This window comes from Cricetulus griseus, assembly GCF_003668045.3.
Source record: "Cricetulus griseus strain 17A/GY chromosome 1 unlocalized genomic scaffold, alternate assembly CriGri-PICRH-1.0 chr1_0, whole genome shotgun sequence".
In the NCBI taxonomy this organism is placed as follows: Eukaryota; Metazoa; Chordata; class Mammalia; order Rodentia; family Cricetidae; genus Cricetulus; species Cricetulus griseus.
This window is the reverse complement of record NW_023276806.1, coordinates 250,342,739-250,363,347: the sequence shown is the minus strand read 5'-3', so window position 1 is coordinate 250,363,347 and position 20,609 is coordinate 250,342,739. Positions and strand designations below refer to the sequence as shown.

General features: G+C 38.3%; 1 protein-coding gene across 1 annotated transcript in view; it reads left to right on the top strand.

Moving 5' to 3' along the window:
- The window catches only part of Kcnh8 (potassium voltage-gated channel subfamily H member 8), a 373,434-nt gene that overhangs the window by 246,803 nt on the left and 106,022 nt on the right, over window positions 1-20,609 (top strand). Inside the window, exon 8 of the mRNA XM_027394572.2 lies at window positions 14,031-14,228. Within this exon, the coding sequence (XP_027250373.1) occupies window positions 14,031-14,228 (198 nt within the window). The remainder of the gene's footprint in view (window positions 1-14,030; window positions 14,229-20,609) is intronic.

Below are 20,609 nucleotides of genomic sequence, written 5' to 3'. Positions count from 1 at the left end.
AATGTAGAAGGAGATTTTCTCTTTCTATCTCTGACCCACTGGACCAATTTCCTCTACCCAGTGGATCACACAGCTGCTTAAAATATAACTACTCAGAGACTTACTATATATTTATAATCGTTTGGACATTGGCTCAGGCTTCTTACTGGCTAACTCTCTCTTAATTATTAACCCATTGCTATTAATCTGTGTATCTCCACATAGCTGTGACTTACCTAGGTAATGCCCTAGGATCCTGCCTCCCCAGCAACTACAGGGTGACCATCCATTCTCTTTCCTCCCCCTGACTCTTTGTTTGGAATTCCCACGTAGCTAAATTCTGCCTGTCCATTGACCAAAACAGCTTTATTCACCAACCAATAAGAGAAACATATATTCACAGCATACAGAAGGACATCCCCCATTACAGAAATGTGAACATGTCCCTCTCCCTTAACCCCAGAGTTGGATGGACTTCTTATAGGCATGTAGGCAGATGAACAGATGTTTAGTTCATCTCAGAGAGGGCACCAACAATAAAAAAATAAACAAGAGAAACAATTCTACCCAAGTTGAATTTGGGTAGAAATTTGGGTAGTAACCCAATGAAGTTACTTAGGATCACTTACGGGAACGTGGTTGAAGGGTCACTTTTACAGAAGCATGGGAAACTTATGAGTGGCTATACCACTGAACAAAGAATCTCCTATCAAGTGCCAAACATCTGTATATATTCAGATAGGAGTCAGTCTCCTGAGTCCTACTCACCATGCCCAGCAAATGTTAATTATCTGTATGTCTTTGTAGAAAGGTGGGGCCTTATGAGCCCATTAGTCACAGAATGATGGAATGTTAATGAGCTCAGTCCTACATGGTCCCCTGTAGCATCATAGATGTTCAGAGTTCATGAGGTCAATGATTATGTCATGCTTTGAGGATGACATAGTGACCTATAAGATTTGTTCTCATTGCTCCATACAGCACTTCATTTAGTTCAGTTATATGACTTCATTTACACTTGTACAGAGTTCCACTTACAGGATACAGGATATTGAGCATCCATCTCCCTGACTTTAACTCTTATAAAGCATGGTGAATAACATGGTTTATGCTCAAAACTAATTAGGGGATGCAGAAGACAATTGGACAAAGGAAACACTAAGTTAATACTTTACTTTCTCTGGTTAAAGAAAATGGGTCAGAAGTAGCTGGAGGAAAAGCAAATGGAGTTGATGCAACTGTCAGTTGGCTGGAACAGAATGTAAATACTATTTTAGGAATTAGTGTTGTCATGAAGAGATAATTGCTGTTGAATTCCTAAACAACAACAACAACAAACCTCCAGACAAAACAAAGAAAAAACAAACCACCATTCCCTGAGACAAAGAACCAAGGAGGACTTTGACAGTGGACATAATAGCCGAATTTGTGAAGAGGAAGACTGGCTCTGGTTGCTCTGAAGGGTGCACCATCGTTCACCACTGCTTTCAAAGGCTGCTGTTGACCATGACTAGACTTGTGATTAAATGAGGTGCTTCCTTGAATTACATTGTGAGTTGTACCAACATTTGTGCGCCAGGCTGGAAATTAAAACTCTTTTTATCCACCCTATGTGCTTTTTAAACAGGTATTAGATCTGTGGTCAAATAGGTATCTGTGGCTGAAAATAGAAGTTGAATGCTAATGAATGGTAGGGTTAACAGGTGATTTGGAAGGCCTAGTCTATCTAATAACTTCAATAATGTCAAAGAAAATACATGAAAAGCTGAGAAATAGTGGCATACACCTTTAATCTCAGCCCTCGATGAGCAGAAGCAGGCAGATCTCTATAAGTTTGAGGCCAGCCTTGACTACAGAGAGAGTTTCAGGACAGCTTAGGCTACACAGAGAGGTTTTGTCTTGAAACCCAAATCATCCCCCAAAATAAATTACATGAGGAAGTAGATTCTCATAAGAAAAACACAGTTCTGCAGTGTAGATCTGACCTATATAAAATCTCTTGCAGAGTCAGTAAGAGAGTAACTGAAGTTCTATTCCTGGAAAATGAAGTACAAGAAGATGCTGAGTTCAATCTGTGGTTCCAAAAAGCTCTTCTATTACCCACAACTGCTTACACGGAACATTAACACATCACTTTCTACCTTTGGAAAAATAGCTAGGGCTCCCAAGGGAAGAAGAGAGAGAAACTTCATGAAACTTTCCATCCACAAAAAGAACACAAAGGCCACAAGCCAGATGTCCTGGTGTGGTAACAGTAAGCAGGCAGGTGGGAGAGATGCCATCATAAGACAGATGTTCCTATCTGCGTGGAGAAGAGGAAATTTATCCCAGAGAAAAGTCCACAAGGGTCACTATTTCTGTGAAAGACATGGAGTCAATCAGGTTACTGTGAATATCACAATCTTTACTTACAGAAAAGATGAGGGCACAGCATAGCATGCCAAAGAATATAATGACTTTCAGTTCTGACCAGTCCAGATTCAACACCTGGTTGGTCTCTCCAACACATAGCTATCCTTCTTAATGACTATGTTTTTCATCTTTAAATTGAGGACTGTAACTATTTCTTTTAAGTTCAAAAAATTAAGTTATATGGAATAGGATTAAACAAAGTAGTCTATAATTACTTTATGTGACCAGTGCATGATCTCATCATGAATGCACAAATGAAAGTATTACAGCACACAACTTTTATAATAGTGTGTTGAGAAGCAGCAAAGCAAAGTGATAACAGAAAATTTCTTTATATCTTGTTCATTTTTTATGATAGAAGCTGCTATCTGTAAATGTAACTGACAAGCCCTTGATTCCCAAGAGTGAGGCAAATTCCTATGTTATTTGCTTCTTATCAGAAGGCTAGATTGATCTTTGTAAATTTCCAACAGTGAAGTGTATTTTAAGTCTGCATGAGTTTTAGTTTAACAAAACCTCCTCTTTAAAGCAGCAACCTGTTGTCTGCCATGTATGCCACCACATGAATTCCTCTGAGCACTTTGCTTGAATTGTGTCACTTAACCTCAAATCAGCCTGTGAAGTGAGCTGCTCTCATCTTCTCCATTTTAGAGTGAAGGAGACTAAGAATTTCAGCTACTAAATGGCAGACTGGGAAATGAAAACTATAGACAACATTCTTCCAAAACAGTTATCCCATGCTCATCAACATCTTTGATGCTATGACTCTGGACTCGACAATTGTATCTTAATGCCTGGCTCTGACACGCACCTTTGAGTTCAAGATTCTCTTCTGTCTTTCCTGCGTTTCTTGCTTCTCTGCATGGTGTCCATTTCTCAGAACTGAGCATGTCATTTAAAATTTTCTATCAGACCTTCAGATCTTCTCAGTGTTCCCATTGCTATATTTATTTCCAGGTCAGTCACTTAGGCAATCAAGGCTAAGGGCATTTTGGAATGTACTCAAGCAAACTCTATTTATTGTACTCCATAGACCATCAAATTATGAAAGTTGTTTTTTACACTTCTAGATGCATTATTAGACATAAGAGTCAGAATATACCCTTCTAAAGTAGAATAAAGACTGAAATCTCAATGAGGTTTAGACATTTCCTAGAAACTTGCAGAAAGGGCCTTAGGGACACTATGACACTGAGTTATTGTAAAGAATACCCAATGAACTCTTTGTACAGCATTCAACAGTGTTGCATGGTTTGACATACTTTGGAGTACCTCCTGTAATGGTGCAGTGTGTCTCCCTCTAATCACTTGAAAGAAATGTCATCAGAACTTTAAGTTTTGCCCATGAGGGTAATTTAAGACTCCTTTTTTAACAGATGGTAGAGCTTTTAGGTTAAATGGTGGCCAGACAACTGGACAGACCAGCTGAAAACTGTTCACACCTTGGAAACATGTCACTGAACTTTTCTTCTCCAGTTCTTTTGTCATTATAAACTCTTGGAAAAATGGAAAGTCAGAAGAAAACTGAACCTTTAGTGCATCAATAATGAAATAAAGTGATGTGGCTGAATTCAATTATTTTTATTCTAATCTGTATTCCTCATACAGAGTCTTCGTCCCAGTGCAAGTACCACTTACCAAGTGCTTTAGATTAAGCTATTTCTGAGTGAGAACTCATCTTTGGAAATAGTACTCCAAGCTCAGTCATAGATGGATATCCCAGAAACCAAGTAAGCCACCAAGCAACTGACCCAAGGAAGACATGTCCACATTAGGGCACAGCTCTGAAAATACTGTTAACTGTATATATTTTATGTAAGAAGGCTGAAGCAAGCAGTCTACCGTCTGTGCTCTGCCAACTTATCCATGTGCCTAATCTTTGTTGCAATTCTCTCTATTTTTAGTTGAGATTTGGAAAGCATCTGGAAGTGCCCTAGTTAGCTGGGAACATATGGTATGCTCTGCTTCTTTGCATGATCAGTCAGGAAATGCCACAGTAGCTGTTCATCTGTGCTTTCAGATCATCTCATGCTTCTCATTCCTACTAGGGTGGTGGCTGTGTGTGTGTGTGTGTGTGTGTTTCATGTATTTTGGCAGTGTAATCCTTAAATTGATCATATTTTATTAGTGACATTTTCCTGATGCTATAATAAAATATAACACAAGCAACTTAAGGAAGCAAGGGTATATTTGGGTCCACAGTCTGGGGGTACAGTCTATTTTGGAAGGTAAGTCATGACAGCAGCTAGTGGCATCTTATCACATTGCTGCTGCAGTCAGGAAGCAAAGAAGAAGGATGCTAGTGCTCATCTCACTTTCTCCATGTATTCAGTTCAGGGTCCCAGTCTATGGATAGTCCAGCTCCCTTCAGTTAAACTAAATCCAGACAAGCCCTCATAGGCTTTTGTAGAGGACAGTAGTAGCCCTTACACAGTGCTTAAGTGAAGGACACCCGCAATCAACACTTGGAGCTTTTTTATTGTCCAAAATTTTCAATTTCTCAGTAGACCATGGAGACTGGCAAATGCTGGAGTAGTTTTAGCATAAGTAGTCAATTGTTCTTGATTATTATTAAAAGCACATATGATCCTTTGGTCTGAATGATTGCATGGAAATGGGGAAGAAGTACCATTTACTCCACAGCATAATAGCCATAATCTTTATCTCAGCAGAAGCTGGCAGTGAGCCTTCAGTCAATGAAAAAATATTTTAGCTTTTCAAATACCAACCTTTATTGGGGAGCAGATTCCTGTCACTACTGCACAAGTTACTTCAAACATTGTTGGTGAGCCATATAGACTTCTTTTACTGCCTCCACACTGTAATCTTTCACTCTTTGAAGTTATGGCATTGTCATTATCTGTCCTTAAATTATCCAATTCCTATTTATTTTATAACAGAATAGCATGGTCACAAAACCTAAACTTAGTCCTGTACTTTGGTTGTCACATGATGACCATGAAGAGAACTTGGGCTAAACAGTGAATGAACACAATTATGTGGATTTAGGATTCTGTTATAGGAATCATTGAGAAAAATGTTCTTTAGGCATACAATACATAATAATCTATAATAATAGGTTGATTAAGGAATTGAACTATCCTTAATTCTCTTTGCATTTCATTTCAAGTCCACTCTAGTTGATGATATACTATGATGAAACAAAGGTTACGATGAAAATGTTCATTATAAAACTGAAAGATGAAACCACAATCACACCAGCATTTGGCCATTAAAAGTATTAACTATTTGTGAAGAAATGTTACAGCAACTTAATTTCTCAATATTCTCTTGGTGCATAAAAAATCAGCTGATCATTACTGACAAGACCAGAGACAGGATCTCAGTTGCTGTCTCACAGAACAGTCTCCATTGTGTTACAATAGATTAATTTTGTTTCAGTTGTTTCCTCAAAAGAAAATTGTATCCTTTAGAGTGTGAGCATCAAAGTGAGTTAGTAGCACCAGTAATGACTGCTTCCTTGCCACCTGGAATCACTGATCCTTCCCTTAGTACAGCAGCCCAGTATCACAGCCAACACACATTTCCCTTTCTGTGTTGAGGGCTAAGTCTATGAACAAATTCTAATATAAACTAAAATATGAAGAGTCATAGCTTAGTTAATGAGATACTGGTGCTAATTTCATAGTTCTTAAAAAAGGTATATGATAATATAAAATAGAAAAATTGGGGAAAATGGGTAAAAGGTATTGATATGTAAGAACTCTGCACTCTGATTCTTTTTATGGTTACTTGAGACAGGTTACTCTTTGTAGCACTGGCTGTTCGGGAATTACCCGTGCTGACCAGGCTGCTCTTGAACTTGCAGTGATCCTCCTACCTCTGTCTCTCAGGTGCTGAGATTACAGATTATTTAAAAACATAAGAAATAAAAGGGATTATTAAAGAAAAAACTTAGTGGCAGGTACCTAATGTGTTTCTTCTACACTCCATGCAACAGGTCTGTAAGAGACAGCATGTAAGAGACAATGAAGATGAAATTTTACTCACAGTATTTATTCTTATTTGTCCTTTTATTGAAAATAAATTTTTGTAGTTGTGTTTGTACTCTTTCTCTTTTGGCTCTTTATTCTTGGGGGGACCACTACCTAGATCCCTAATAAATGCACACATTACTCTTTCTTATGAATTCCCATCCTTAGCTTTTGTTTCTAGTCAGCTTTTCTTAAATTAGCCTGGCTACCTTTTGCCTCTGGGCTTTTACCTTTTTCTATTTCTGTTTATCTTTTCTCAACTTCTTCCTCCACATGACTGGGTGGCTGCTACCCAGTATCCTTCTTCTCTTGCTCCTCTATCACTCTGTACCCAGATTTCTCCTCCTATTTATTCTCTCTACCTACCATCCCTGTCTATACTTTCTCCAGCTGTTTATTAGACCAATTAGGTATTTTAGAAAGGCAAAGTAACACAACTTCACAGAGTTAAACCAAGTAATTTTCTTTCTAATTAAAAAAGAGAAAAAATAGTCAATGACAATATAGTTAATCTAAACATGTTAAAATTTGAAAATTGTGAAGGCTGCCATTAAAAGGTCTCTCCTCTAAAAATGATGCAACTCTGAATTTATGGATATGCTAATAATCTTCATTATGGCACTCATTTCACAGCATATACAATATATCAAACTACTATACTGCTTATCAAGGATTATATCTAAATATATGTACATATATATATGTATATATATATGTACATACATGTGTTTAATACATGTGTTTATTTGTTGACTGTATCTCAATGTCCTGGAAGTAAAGAATCAAAACAAACTGGGAGACAAAAATACAGATTAAGTGATTACCTTTCTTTCTGTTGTACCAAAAAGAGCACGGCTGCTTAAGCTAGTAAGTTTAGGTTGTACCTCGGACTTAATTCTTTCTTTCTAAAGAGATAAAATTGATAATTCATCTCTTGAGATCCATCATAAAACCAAATAGTTATTGTGATAGCTGAAGAAGTTCTGCCATGAGGAAGTACTTAGCATCCCAACAGTGTCTGTCTGGGTACAGCTGCTGTATCATCCAGGGTCTTTCTAAACTGCAATCATTATTGAACTAACGCATCGAAACCTGGGTGGTAACTGTGGCTCTTCTGCAGGGTTGCTGTGCATCCATGGTATGAAAACAGCACCATCTAAGCATGGTCCAGAACTCTTGCAGTGGCAGATGAAAACTTAACCACTGGCTAAGCAACTAAAAGAAAACCCTAGTCTGCCTCATTCTTGCTTCTAGTTGACTGTCATTACTGAAGGGACTGGTATTGGCTCAAGACTCCCCAACACAGATTTCTCAGCACAAAGGGGCTTCATTTGCCCAGGCCAGACAAAGAGCAGGGAATAAGAGACGAAGACAGGAGATAGAGGAGGAAGGAGAAGGGGAAAGAAACTGGTAGGGGGAAGGGATGGACTGTAGATACATATCTAAAGGCACATGTAAATCTCTAAATTGCTTGCATTTTACTGGGTTGTTTTCATATTCTTGAAGGTTTTATAAAACCAAAGAAATTCATATCCTATTTTCTTACACATCATATTTCATTCCAAGTCTAAAATATGAGTACTTGCTGAATATGAATACAAACCAACTTCCAGGGACACACATGCCAGTAAAGTGAGTCCCATTTGTACAGATTGTAAAGAGTATGGCTACAGCTATTAATGTAGGAACCCTAGAGAGAAAAATTTTTTAAACTTCTTTTCAGGGCTAAATGTAGATATTTAAGCAAAATATAGCAAATATACAACTGTATAAGCATGTTGAATCACTCAAATTATGAGCTTTTCTATATGTGCTCACTAAGAATCATACTGTCTTTGAAACCCTCTGCCTGCTTATGATCAGAAATCTCTGCTCTTCAGATACTCTATTTTCACAACAAGCTTATTATAAATCTTTTGTTTTTGTCATATGACAGTGTGTTCTGTATACTTTATGCCTTTCTCCACAGGCTTGTTTTGTTCCAGCTCCTTTAGGAGAATGACTTGAGCAGAAGCAAGCAGACTGTTCTTGGGTATTCCCTTTAGAAATACAAGTTTCTCTGATGTAAAAACAGACTGGACTCAAAATTGGCTCACTACCGTCTTCTGCAGAGAGCTGTCTGGTTATAGAACATGCATGCTCATTTTGGACAAGCTGTTCTGTGAAGTTTTATTTAGTCCAGAGCCAGGCTCCAGATCTGTGGGTGTGACCACCCTTCTAGCTACCAGAGTGTCCCCCACTTATCATTACTGCTACTGCTTCTGCTTTGTCAGTTTTAGCAATTAGAAGCAGCCCTTTACAAAAACAAGATGTTCCCTAAAATAGATGGAACAGTTGGCTAGACAGAAAAGAGATACAGTATCAATAAAAGTAGGTCTGTTCTCTTGTGGTATGTTGCTTACTCTAATGTAATCTCACATGTGTAAAACACTGGGCAGGGAATGAAAATATAGTCTCTGTGTGTCCTAACATAATCTATCATTTTACTAAGGAAGTGAACTGCTACAGAAACATAAATGTTTCACTCTTGGTCAAATTAAGGCATGTAAGTAAAGAAAGGTATTAGGTACTTTGTCCACGTCTATTTCTAATGAGAAAACTGAGTTTTGTAAGTTAGTAGCTACTCTAATTAACTGAAGTTGATTCTAAAGATGGTTCTGGTGCCAACTTCCTGGTTTGACTACCCAACTTGCACAGGATGTGGGGGTTTCATTGTGGCAACTTTTCCTCCTTTTGCTTCCACTAAAACCAAAAAGCAGGTTGAGGGTTATTTATTCTCTGGGTAGGAACATCTTTCCAACTTCCTGTAGTTAGCAAGGAAGACCAAAGAGCTGCAGAGACTCACTCCTCCATCCAATTGTCTGTCAAGCAAAGATGAAGCCATGCTCCCTTACAGCACAGCTTGGAGGAGTCCCGAGGGAGAGCCTGGCCCAGCTACTCAGCCTCCCACTGCTATTCCCAGAGAGCCAAACTCTGCAGAGGGCTCCATGCTGAAAGAGATGCAGAAAGATGCAGACCCTGCTCACCTCACAACTGTGCCCTGTCTCTTCTTACAGTATACCAAGATCCATTATCCATGATCTGTTGTTCATAGGTATTGCTTGGTTTACTCTGAGCACTCTTTATAGACAGGAAACACAGCCCCATTTTTGTATAACACCTTCTTTCTGCACATGCACTTCCATTTCTTTTTCAAAAATATTTTATGCATGCTATGCATCCTGATCCCAGCCACCTTCTCGTCACTCTTCCACACAAACCCTCCGACATCCCATCACCAACACATCTTCCTCTACTTCTTCCTTCTCGTCCTCTTCTTTGAAACTCACTGAATCCAATTGTCACTGCTCATTCACATATGGGTATATGGTTGTTTACTGGAACATGAGCAATCTATCATGGTCACTTCCCTGAAGAGCAGTGACTCGCCCTCCCCTAACAGCCACTAACTGCCAATAGTTCCTCAGCTAAGAGTGGGGCATAGTTGATTGTTTTTGCACTTGTGTTACCTCTTACTGTTGAATAAATTGTCTGTATTTCTAAACCTTGTTTCATAAGATAGTTAACTAAACTTTACCAAATACTCATACTTTAATCAGCTCTTCCCTGCTTCCTCCACTTAAAATTATAGAGAAGAATTTTTAATCTGGGTTCTTGGACAGAGCATGTATGAAAATGTATGAGAAGCCACAGGCTCCAGAAGGATATGCAAAAGTTGTATGTATGTCTCCACATGAACACAGTTCTGATAAATAGGACCCATGCCTCCTTAAGATATATAAATGGATTCATAGCTCTCCAAATATTAAGAACTGTTGTTCCTTGGGTTTTATTCTCCCAAAGGCCTGTATTTAGGAAATGATAAACTACACCACCTGCTCTCTTGGGTTTTACCAATAAATTTTACCACTCCTTCTCCTTTTCATTCTGTTCATTGCTAGTCTCATATTTTCTTTTACTTTTCTGAATTTCTGTGCTTTCTGTGTACAGTTTATATAACAGTGTCAGTGGTGAGGACAGAGACACCTGCCCACTGAGCAGTTGTGGGCTAATCTCTTGCAGGCTTTGGTCAAAGCTGGATTTTCTCCTTTGACTCAGAAAAGAATTCCAGGCTTTGAAGAGGAGTTGGATATTTTGTTGAAGATGGTGTTAATGTAGATGTAAGGAGGATTGAAATAAAAGACATCAGGAAATGAAAGAATACAGACTCTGAAGGTAGGCACAAGCTTCTCTAAAAGACATGTATGGAAAGGGTAGGATGGGCTTCTCAGGGGGAACCTCAGTAAATTGTGCTGCATCAGCCATGCATACCAGTTGTGGCTCTTAGATTACATTGCAAACCTTGCTAGAAAAGTTCATTTCCCTTCTTTCCTTTGAGGAGACAGATCACAGGGTGGCTCAGAGAGGCCTTGGATGGAATTACAGTCTGATAAAATAAAAACAGAAGTCACTAGAGTTGCACAAGGTGTTGGAGCACAAGCACTTTCCCTGTAAATGTGGTTTGTTTGTGATGCACACCTTTAATGACAGCACTCAGGAGGCAGAGGCAAGTGGAGCTCTGTGGGTTTGAGACCCTGACTCAGAGAGAGAGACAGAGACAGAGAAGAAAATTGCAGGTTCACAACTGAGAAGGATAAAAGGCCTTGAGTGGTGGCAAATTCGCTGAAGTTCTTTCTTCTTTGCAGACAGAAGGCTTCAATCATGAGGAGTTCCGGTCATTTTTGTTCCTATAATTCCCCCTGTCTTTTCTTCTTGCCTGTAAAAAAAGAAAGAGGGAAAAATGAGATAATATATCCCAAGACTCTGCAAGTAAAAGAATTGTTATGTGTCACTGCAGGTTAGATCAAATTTTGAAAATGAGAAATTAAAGAGATTAGCTATTTCCACATCATATAAACATCAGAGTACAGATTTAGGTCTGTGTTTCAATCTAGGAAGATTCCTTTCACCAAGTTTTTTCTAGAAAGTGAGTGGCCATACCTTAACAATGTCATATTTACATCCTGTTGCTTTTCTTTCATCAAAAAATACTTTTGTTACTTTTTATGTAGAATTGTAACAAAGACTCCCAAATGTCCACGCATTGTTTTGTTCACAGTAATGTTGTCCTTCTTCTCACATTTGCATAAAAATGATAACTGATTATACATTTATTACCCTACAAACTGAACTTCATTTAATCCTGCTATTGTCAGAGCCTTGATAATGTTTAAAACGTAGTGTTTCCAAGCACAGTTCTCATGTTAGGCCTCACTAGGAACCATTAAATGAAATTCTTATAATTGGTGGTTTGTGACTAGTATCCTAACGTCATATGAAGCATGCATGCTATTGCAGAGAGAATTATAACATAGAAAATCATAAATGACAAATGTTTCAGATAGGTTATGCTTCCTTAATTATTTAATTTATTTAACTGTAAGAATTGTGATTTTAAAACATATTTTCTGTTCTTGCATAATTTTTCATTTTTGAGATTATAATTAAACAATTTTCCTTTCCCTCCCTTAAAGTCTGTCCACAGCTATTCTGATACAGTTAATGCAGGTAGAACTTGGGTGGACTATGTAGTACTGAGAAGCTTTCCCAGCTGCAGCTGGCCTTAGAGTCCTCTAAGTGTAGTCCAGGAACAACTGGGACATTTATTAAGGCAATTCCTCTGGCCTCCCCTAGTAGCTGAACAGGACATGCTGAGCTGGGATAGGAGGAGGACCCCAGCAAGTTATTGCCAGGCCTATCCTAGACATTTCTGATACAAGCTACAGGATAGGAAAAGCTTCTCTGTTGAAAAGGACACCAACATGATGCTCTTACCAAGCTTCTCTCCGGATGTCAAGGAATCCTCAGCTGCCTCCAATTTGCACTTTAATTTCCCAACCCAAGTCTACAAACTATAACTTATTCCTAATTAAAAAAAAAACTTTAAAAAATCCACCTTTTTCTGGGAAGCCATTAAATGAAATTCTTATAATTGGTGGTTTGTGACTAGTATCCTAACGTCATATGAAGCGTGCATGCTATTGCAGAGAGAATTACAACATAAAAAATCATAAATGGTGAATGTTTCAAATAGGTTATGCTTCCTTAATTATTTAATTTATTTAATTATAAGAATTGTGATTTTTAAAAGATATTTTCTGTTCTTGCATTATTTTTGATTTTTGAGATTATAATTAAACAATTTTCCTTTCCCTCCTTCAAAGTCCTCCCATATGCCTCTCCTTACTCTGTTTCAAATTCATGGCCCCTTCTTTCTTAACTGTTACATGCATATGCAATCTTAGATGTATAAACACAACCTCATCAGTCTCTATAACATTACTTATATGTATATGTTTGCAGGGCTCACCACTTGGTGTGATATTCCCTGGGGAATCCCATTTCTCCTACTCTTTGTATATGTCAGAGACCTCGTGGGCTTCCCTCATCTGCTTTGGCTATATCTATTGTTGTCCTTGTTCTTCTCATAGTTAGGCAGTTTCACAGAAACTCTCCCATCTTCTGGATCTTACAATCTTCCTGCCCTCTCTTCTGCAATGATCCCTGAACTTTACAGTTAGGCATTGCTATGAATGTGTCACTGGGACTAGGCTCCATATCCATGTTTTAATTGGTTCTGTTTTTTGTGTGTGTGTGTGTGTGTGTGTGTGTGTGTGTGTGTGTGATGGTCTACATCTGTTCAAAGAGAAGTATCCTTGACAGGGAATAGGGACTACACTGATCTGTAGCAACAAAGATAAACACTTAGAATACAGTTAGGGATTATGCTGGATTAGTAAAATGGTGATTATAGGCTCTCCTCTAAGATCCAGGATCTCACTAGCCCTGGGTAGTTGCCTAGGTCAATGCAATATTTTAAAGAGGTCTTGTGTTTTGTTTCCATTGTAGATGATACCAGAATTATGAATACTATTTTCTGAATTTTGTTAATATAAGTTTATATTCCATGACAATATAATTGAGTTAAATACTTAAAACATCTCCCTTGATAGTGTTACACTGTATCCTAAAATCCTTGTGGGACATCAGATTCTGTTCCAGTACCACATAATATGTTCAGGTTCCCTATTCTCCAGACATTAAGAAAGAGTGAAGTTTTGTAGAGATCTGCTCAGGAAAGCCTAACATAACCAAATCGGGCTTAGAACGTGACTAAGCATAGTGAATTAGAGAAATGGAGAGGGTTTTACCCAGCAGGAGTATAGGCTTTTTGTGTGAAGCTGTTTATCATGTAAGGTCTACAGGAATGCAGTATAGCTTAAGCAGTGGAGTGATTGCCTAGGCAGACAGGCTCTTTCCATTTCAGCACCAGACAAAGTAAAACAAAGCACCATCCTGCCCTTAGTTCCTTTAAAATGGCAGTTGAGATGAGCATCATGGGACATGTGTGCCATTCACAGTTGCTAAGGTCTATTTCATCCTCTGCAGCCACCAGCCACTTTGGTTGTCTAATTATCATATATTGTATTGCAATGAATAAAATGGTATTTCTGATTTTATAGCAATGATATATACTGTGACTTTAACTTACTTTAAACTCCTTTTCACCTTAATCACACTGTCAATTGTTCATATGTAGGTATCCACAGGAGCTAAATTGGGACTTAGTTTTCAGTGCTAAACCTATTTTTTCCTCCATTGCAGGCTGGCTTCATGAGCTGGGAAAGAGACTGGAATCTCCGTACTATGGCAACAATACGATGGGGGGCCCTTCCATCCGAAGTGCTTACATTGCTGCCCTGTACTTCACGCTCAGCAGCCTCACCAGTGTTGGATTTGGGAATGTGTCTGCTAACACGGACGCAGAGAAGATCTTCTCCATCTGTACTATGCTGATTGGAGGTAAGGAACCTTCTTCCAGAGCAAGGAAACAAGTTGAGTCTCCAAATGCCCTCATGTTTTGAGCAGGTCTGAAACACAATAGTGAAATATTGCTTGATACTGGAATAGAACCCAACTAGCCTAACTAGTTAGTAAATAAGTCACAGGCACTCTAATGCACACATAGATTAACAGAGACCATGTGATGCTGATGAGTCCATCTTCTGAGATGGACTCAGAGAAAAGGCTAACTTGTGGAAGGCAAATGTGGCTTAAGCATCATTTGTTTCATGGGAATTCCCTGAGTCTGAATTGTAGGTATATGCTAGAAACTTCCACCAAAGATAGTGTTACCAAATTTTACTCAAACAAGTGTGGTGAACTTTGTATCCTTAATATATTGTTGTTGAAAACAATAAAAACTCCAAGGAGCAAGTCATGTGCATGTTTCCCTCGCTTTGAATGTCATGTCCCATCTCCTGTGCTGAATGCTTTGGTGCAATACTGGGGTAATTCTTGAGGCAGGTCTGTGGGTCATTATTCCATTTAACCAAAATGTTATCACACACACCACTTTTCACAAGCCCTGGATTCACTCTTTGATATTCTACCTTGAAAATCTGGGGTTCCACTCTACAAAACTTTCAACTTTAACAGCAAACTTCACTTCTGCCGGTAGGGGACACCAGTGAGAGATTGGTAGGTAGGAAGAGGGGCAAGGCTCTGGAGTGCTGGCTTTCCTTCAGGGGAGACAGCCTCCCCCATAATCAGCAGTAGCCTTCAGCTTCCAGTCTCCAGAATTCCTCAGAGATCTCTGCATTTTGGGAATGCCCATCATGCTTCAAGTCACAGTTACAGCTCCCTAAGCCTCTTTACCTAGTGTGTCCAGTTCTAGCACCTCCCTTTGTGTCCTGGCACCTCCACACTTCAGTGTTGTTGTTTCAGCCCTCTGCCACCAGTAACCAACTCCTTTATAGCAAGCCCCACTGAAATATAAACATAATTTGTCTTTTCTCAACCTCCTGAGTTGGCATTACTGTTGTTGACTTTTCAAATGACTAATCTGAAACTTTGAGAATTAAAGTAACTTTACAAATTTCATAGCCAGTAAGCAATAGGGAACTCCATTTGAACCAACTTGAATATTTCTCTGTTTCAGTACATAAAGGGAAACTTCACAGAACAAGATACTGCTGGTAAGCAGTAGATTCAGAGCTTCACATCCATCTGGGTGAAGTAAGCATTCTTAGACCGACTTTGTCAGCGCTGTATTTCCCCAAAGCCTATCTTACTATACTCACTTACTGCCTTCAGTGCCAAACATCAGTTAGTGTCATGGGAGATAGGATGTATAAAGTATGCAGCACTTCATCCACACAGTGAAACCAGCATCTCAACACAAGCCTTCCTTGGGGAGCTTATGGACTGGCTTACAGGAGGAAGCTGGAATTTGAGAAGAGAGTTTTTAACAGCATCAGGCAGGGAATTCTTGGTGCCAAATCAGTGAGGAAGCAGAGAAGCAATAAGCAAGAAGGGCCAACATCTGCAGTCTTCCTTGGAAAGAGTTGCTGAAGCAGCATACTGGGACACAGCAATTTTAACAGGCTCCTGGCTGATGCCAAGTGCCAACAGTCTAGAGAAGAGAGAAGACAAGTTCTCATTTCCAAAGAGCTACAACTTGCCAGAAACCATGGTGGCTGCTTTGCATCCACTATTATGATTTACATAATTCCACTCTCCTTGATGGCCCATTTTTTCTTCCTGACAAAATGAGAAGCATTTTGCAAGCAAGCACAGTCTATACTTTTTGAATGGTACCCATGTTTCTTCTTCCCCTGGTGTTGTGAAATGCTCAATGCTGAAGCCTCCTAATTTGATCACTTGAGAAATCTATTAGGCAACTGGACATACTGTTTTGGTCAATCTACCATACTGAGTGATCCTTGACCAGAAATTGTCAAGGTATAATCTATTTCATGCTTTTTACTGAACTCGGGTGGTATATTGCTCACAAACCCAAAATATAGGGGATATAATGTCATTTTGTTAACTCTTTGTTAAATATATTTTGATCAAATTTCCTGTTGCAAAAGCAGTATGTAAGTGGCATTGGAACTGGAGATGACCTAACATCAGGTGGAAACAGCACCACTCTAATTCTAAATGACCTAAGTGGGTTGAATTTCTTAAGGTTTTCCATTTGTATTTGTGGGAATTATAGTGCTGTTAGAATTACCCTGGATTAGAAGAAATGATGCCCAAATTTTAGTATTTCCTAATTAGCAAATTACCTGCACATCACTGAGAACTAATTTAAAAACTCACAACATAGAGCACTTTATTCATGTAATTCCCATAGCACTATAAAACGGATATTATTAATATCCTAAGTTAGAATAAAGGCCACAAAAGAATAAATATGAATGCCAAGCCTCACTAAGACCTGATAATTTTTTATTTTTATTGTATCATATTGTAGAAATTAGTTTTATTTACTTAAGTTTTATGAATATACATAAATGATCTATTTTTAAAAGAAGAAAAGGTAAACTTAAAATTTAAAGTGTATATTACTATGGACTCAAACCTAATCCCACACAAAGCTGCTGAAGCTGGTAACAGTAGAAACAGCTACTATCACAGTAGGCAGCAGCACTTAAGACAGAGCTATGCCATGCTGAGTGAAGGGGAACCAACCTAGGGAGATGCAAAACTCCTTGATCCAAAATCTCTTCACAAGTTTCACATATTTTATAATTTGTCCATAAATAAAATCACATTTTAAGTGGCTGGAGAAATGGCTCAGCTGTTAAGAGCACTTGTTGTTCTTGTAAAGGACCTGGGTTCGATTCCCACCAAGCACATGCTGGCTCACAACTGTCTTTAACTCCAATTCTAGGGGATCCAGTGACTTCTTCCAGGCATACATTTGATGCCCAGATATGCACAAAAGCAAAGAATCATGAACATAAAAATAAAAATAAATAGATCTAAAAATTCCCATGTTGATATATATATATGTATATATATATATATATATATATATTGATATATATATTGATATATATATTGAATATAAACCCCTGCAATTGTTGAATGTAAACATAAGTGATATATAGGAAGAATATTTTTAAAGTGCATAGTAAAGAAATTAAGTGAAGTCATTTAAAATTTCATACCAAGAAAAACCTACAAAAACTTTGAAAAATCTATTAAATACGTACTTCAAAAGGTTCAATAGCACTAGTGAGAAATTTTACAAATGGTTTGAGATTGTTGAAGGGCATACAAAGTGATAAGTTCAATGTTGTAGTGATAACTGTTTTACCCAACTAAAATTCCCATGTGACCTCTATAACAAAAGTCAAAGCAGCTGTGTATCTGTGTGCACATGTGTCTATGAATGCACAGGTGTTTATAAAAAGCAGTGGGAATCAGAGCTGAAAGACAAATCATGATGAGACAGAAAAACAGAAGATCTGCATTCCAGGTACCAGTGTGTATTGGGATGTTGCAGTCATTAAGAAAATACGATGTGGGGTAAAGAGCACAACAGTGAGCTGATAACATTGAAAGGAGTTTAGAATAAGGCCACATCTACATGGTTACTTCAGAGGTGGCATGACTGACTCTGGACTATAGGTCACGGTGGATTGCATGAAAAATAAGTGTTATTGGGAACCAGACAAAGGCACTTCATGGTAAGGCTGACAACTTGAGTTCAATGCTTGGAACCCACAAGGAGAGAACTGACTCCCACATGTACCATGGTACACTCATACTCACATCCACTCTCACATATGCACACAAATACATACACATACAAGAATAAATAAAGCAATAAAATGTTTTTAAGAGTAAGAGCTGCTGTGTCCAGTGTATACCTTTTTGTTAAGAGCAACCTCAAACCTGGACCCCTACTGAATAGCATGAAAATTAATTGTAAATGGGATTTTGAGGTAAATTGGAAAAAATAAACAGTAAGACAGCATGAGGGCATAGTCTTATGAACCAGAATTTTGTAAATGTTTCTAAAACATTATCTAGGTGCCTCATGTCTTTATAAAGGATTATAAATTGAACTGTCATGTCTCTCCTTATCAAAAGCCATTGCTGAGAGATTGAAGAGTAAACTACAGGAGTTAGGTATTTGCAACCATTTACCATTCAAAAGACTGCTTTCTGATATATTTTCTTAAAAAGGCATACAAATACATACTGGAAAATTGAAACATTTGGAAAACTGTTTTCAATATCTGAATAAACAATAGGTTTATAAAGACACTGCTCAGTGTCATTCATGAAGATGTAAAGCAAAAGCAGAAGCAGACACAATGCTGCCCTCACAAGAACTGCACACTTGCAAACACTGAAGTCCTCTGTGTTTGAGAGATAACCCATGTTTCAGCCTTCTTGTGCTGAGGTAGTGGGTATTTCTATCCAGTCAGCAATAATGTTATGAACATCCATCAACTCTTAATACACCTGTGTTCAGTGACCCAATGATTCCCCTTCCATGTATGTAGCCAGTAGAAGTGTGTGTGTGTGTGTGTGTGTGTGTGTGTGTGTGTGTGTGTGTGTGTGTGTGTGTGTGTTGTGTGTGTGTGTGCGTCTAAGCATGTATTGTGTACGTGTGTGTGTGTGTGTGTGTGTGTGTGTGTGTGTGTGTGTATCCTTTACATCTTGGTTTCTTAGGTCATCAATTCCACTACTTTGGGCCAATGAGTCAGAATATCATGGTGCCAAGATCCTGTGAAGGAGGAAAAGGGGAAGAGGTGTCGCATCCACCCTTGACCAGGAAGAACGATGCAACACTGAGGAATCTTCTTCTCACAGTTTATTCGGGAACCTTGATTTACAGGGAGTGGCCCGGAACCGAGGAAGGCGGGGCTTGATATAATCTACATCTACCAATCACCTAACCCCACGTGGTGCCAGGATAGGTTGTCTCTAAGCAGAATTAAGAGGATACGTGGCCTTTACCAAATTAGGAGTTGTTTACCACAGAGAGCACTCGCCGTCGTCCTGGCAGAAGGCGGAAACTGGCGCCATCTTGTAGGTGTGGTACTCTGCAGCTCCCAATAAAGAGGGAGGGAGGGAATCATAGAAGGAGAGGTGAAGATGAGAAGATGAGTGGGGAGGGAGGAAGGGAGGGAGACTACCTATGGAAGAGTTATTTTCAGACTCTCCAGCAGGAGATGCCAGGCTGATAGATAAATGCCATTAACAGAACAACAAGGAACTTATGAAACAATTTTATCACTGAGAACTACGCCAGAATGAAGATGAGCTATCCTGCAAAGGTATGAATGAATGACAAACTCAATGCTGAGCAGAGACACTAGACTCATAAAGAGTACTCCCTGTATGATTTTGTATGGGGAAAGTTCAAGAGTAGATCACTTTATTGGTTGCAATGTGATTTGTGAGTGCAGTCACCTTTGGTGAAAAGGGTGGCTGGTAGCTCTGTCCGTACTTGTGGTGACTTTGGGAAATCTCATTGAGTTATTCATTCAGCGTTTTGTTTGTTTGTTTTGTGTGTTTGTGTGTTACTTTAGTTTTACCTTGTAAACTTAGGACAGGAGAGCTGAAAATAATGTAGGTATCAAGTGAGAATAAGAGCTATGGACTAGAGCCAAATTCTTATTTTTCATATAAGGTTGTTTTTAGTTTGTGTTAACAGAGAAGATCCAAGTAATTGGAGGAAGTCATATTGTCTAATATGTAGATGGTAACCACAAGGACCTAATATCTCAAAAGGCTGCCATTGAACATGAATTTTCTGAAGCAGTCATCATAAAATTTTTAGCTTCTTGTTTACAGTTATAAAACTATAAACAATACTACAGAGTTGCAACTGATTCTTTTAGCTCAAATAAATATTTATGCTGCATATGAATGATACCAAGAGGTACACCAGATGGTTGGAAGATAGAGATGACTAAGGACAAATGCTGCCCTTTACATTCACAGCTTAGTGATAGTGTTCAAGTAGATAGGAGACCTGTTACCTGGCTTCTTTAGAGCTTGTTTCTATTCTTATACACATTTAGAAAAAGTGATAGATACACAAAAATTCAGAATTATGCATAATGTATGACCAAAATGTGATATATATTTTATAATAAAATTATATACTATATATAATTTTATATTATATATTATATAATATAAATAAATATAAATATTTATAATAAAATTATAATATTTATAATAAAATTATATTATAATTGACACTAAACAGTATATAGAGATGCTTTTTCCATATCTTTGAAAATCTTTCTTTAAAAATTAGTACTAACTTCCTGGAGTTAACTGATAAGTTTTCTTCAGTTGATTAGTCAAACAGCTCATCCTTGATGGCCAGATAAAGCTTCCTGGTGCAGATGGCTCACCACTGAG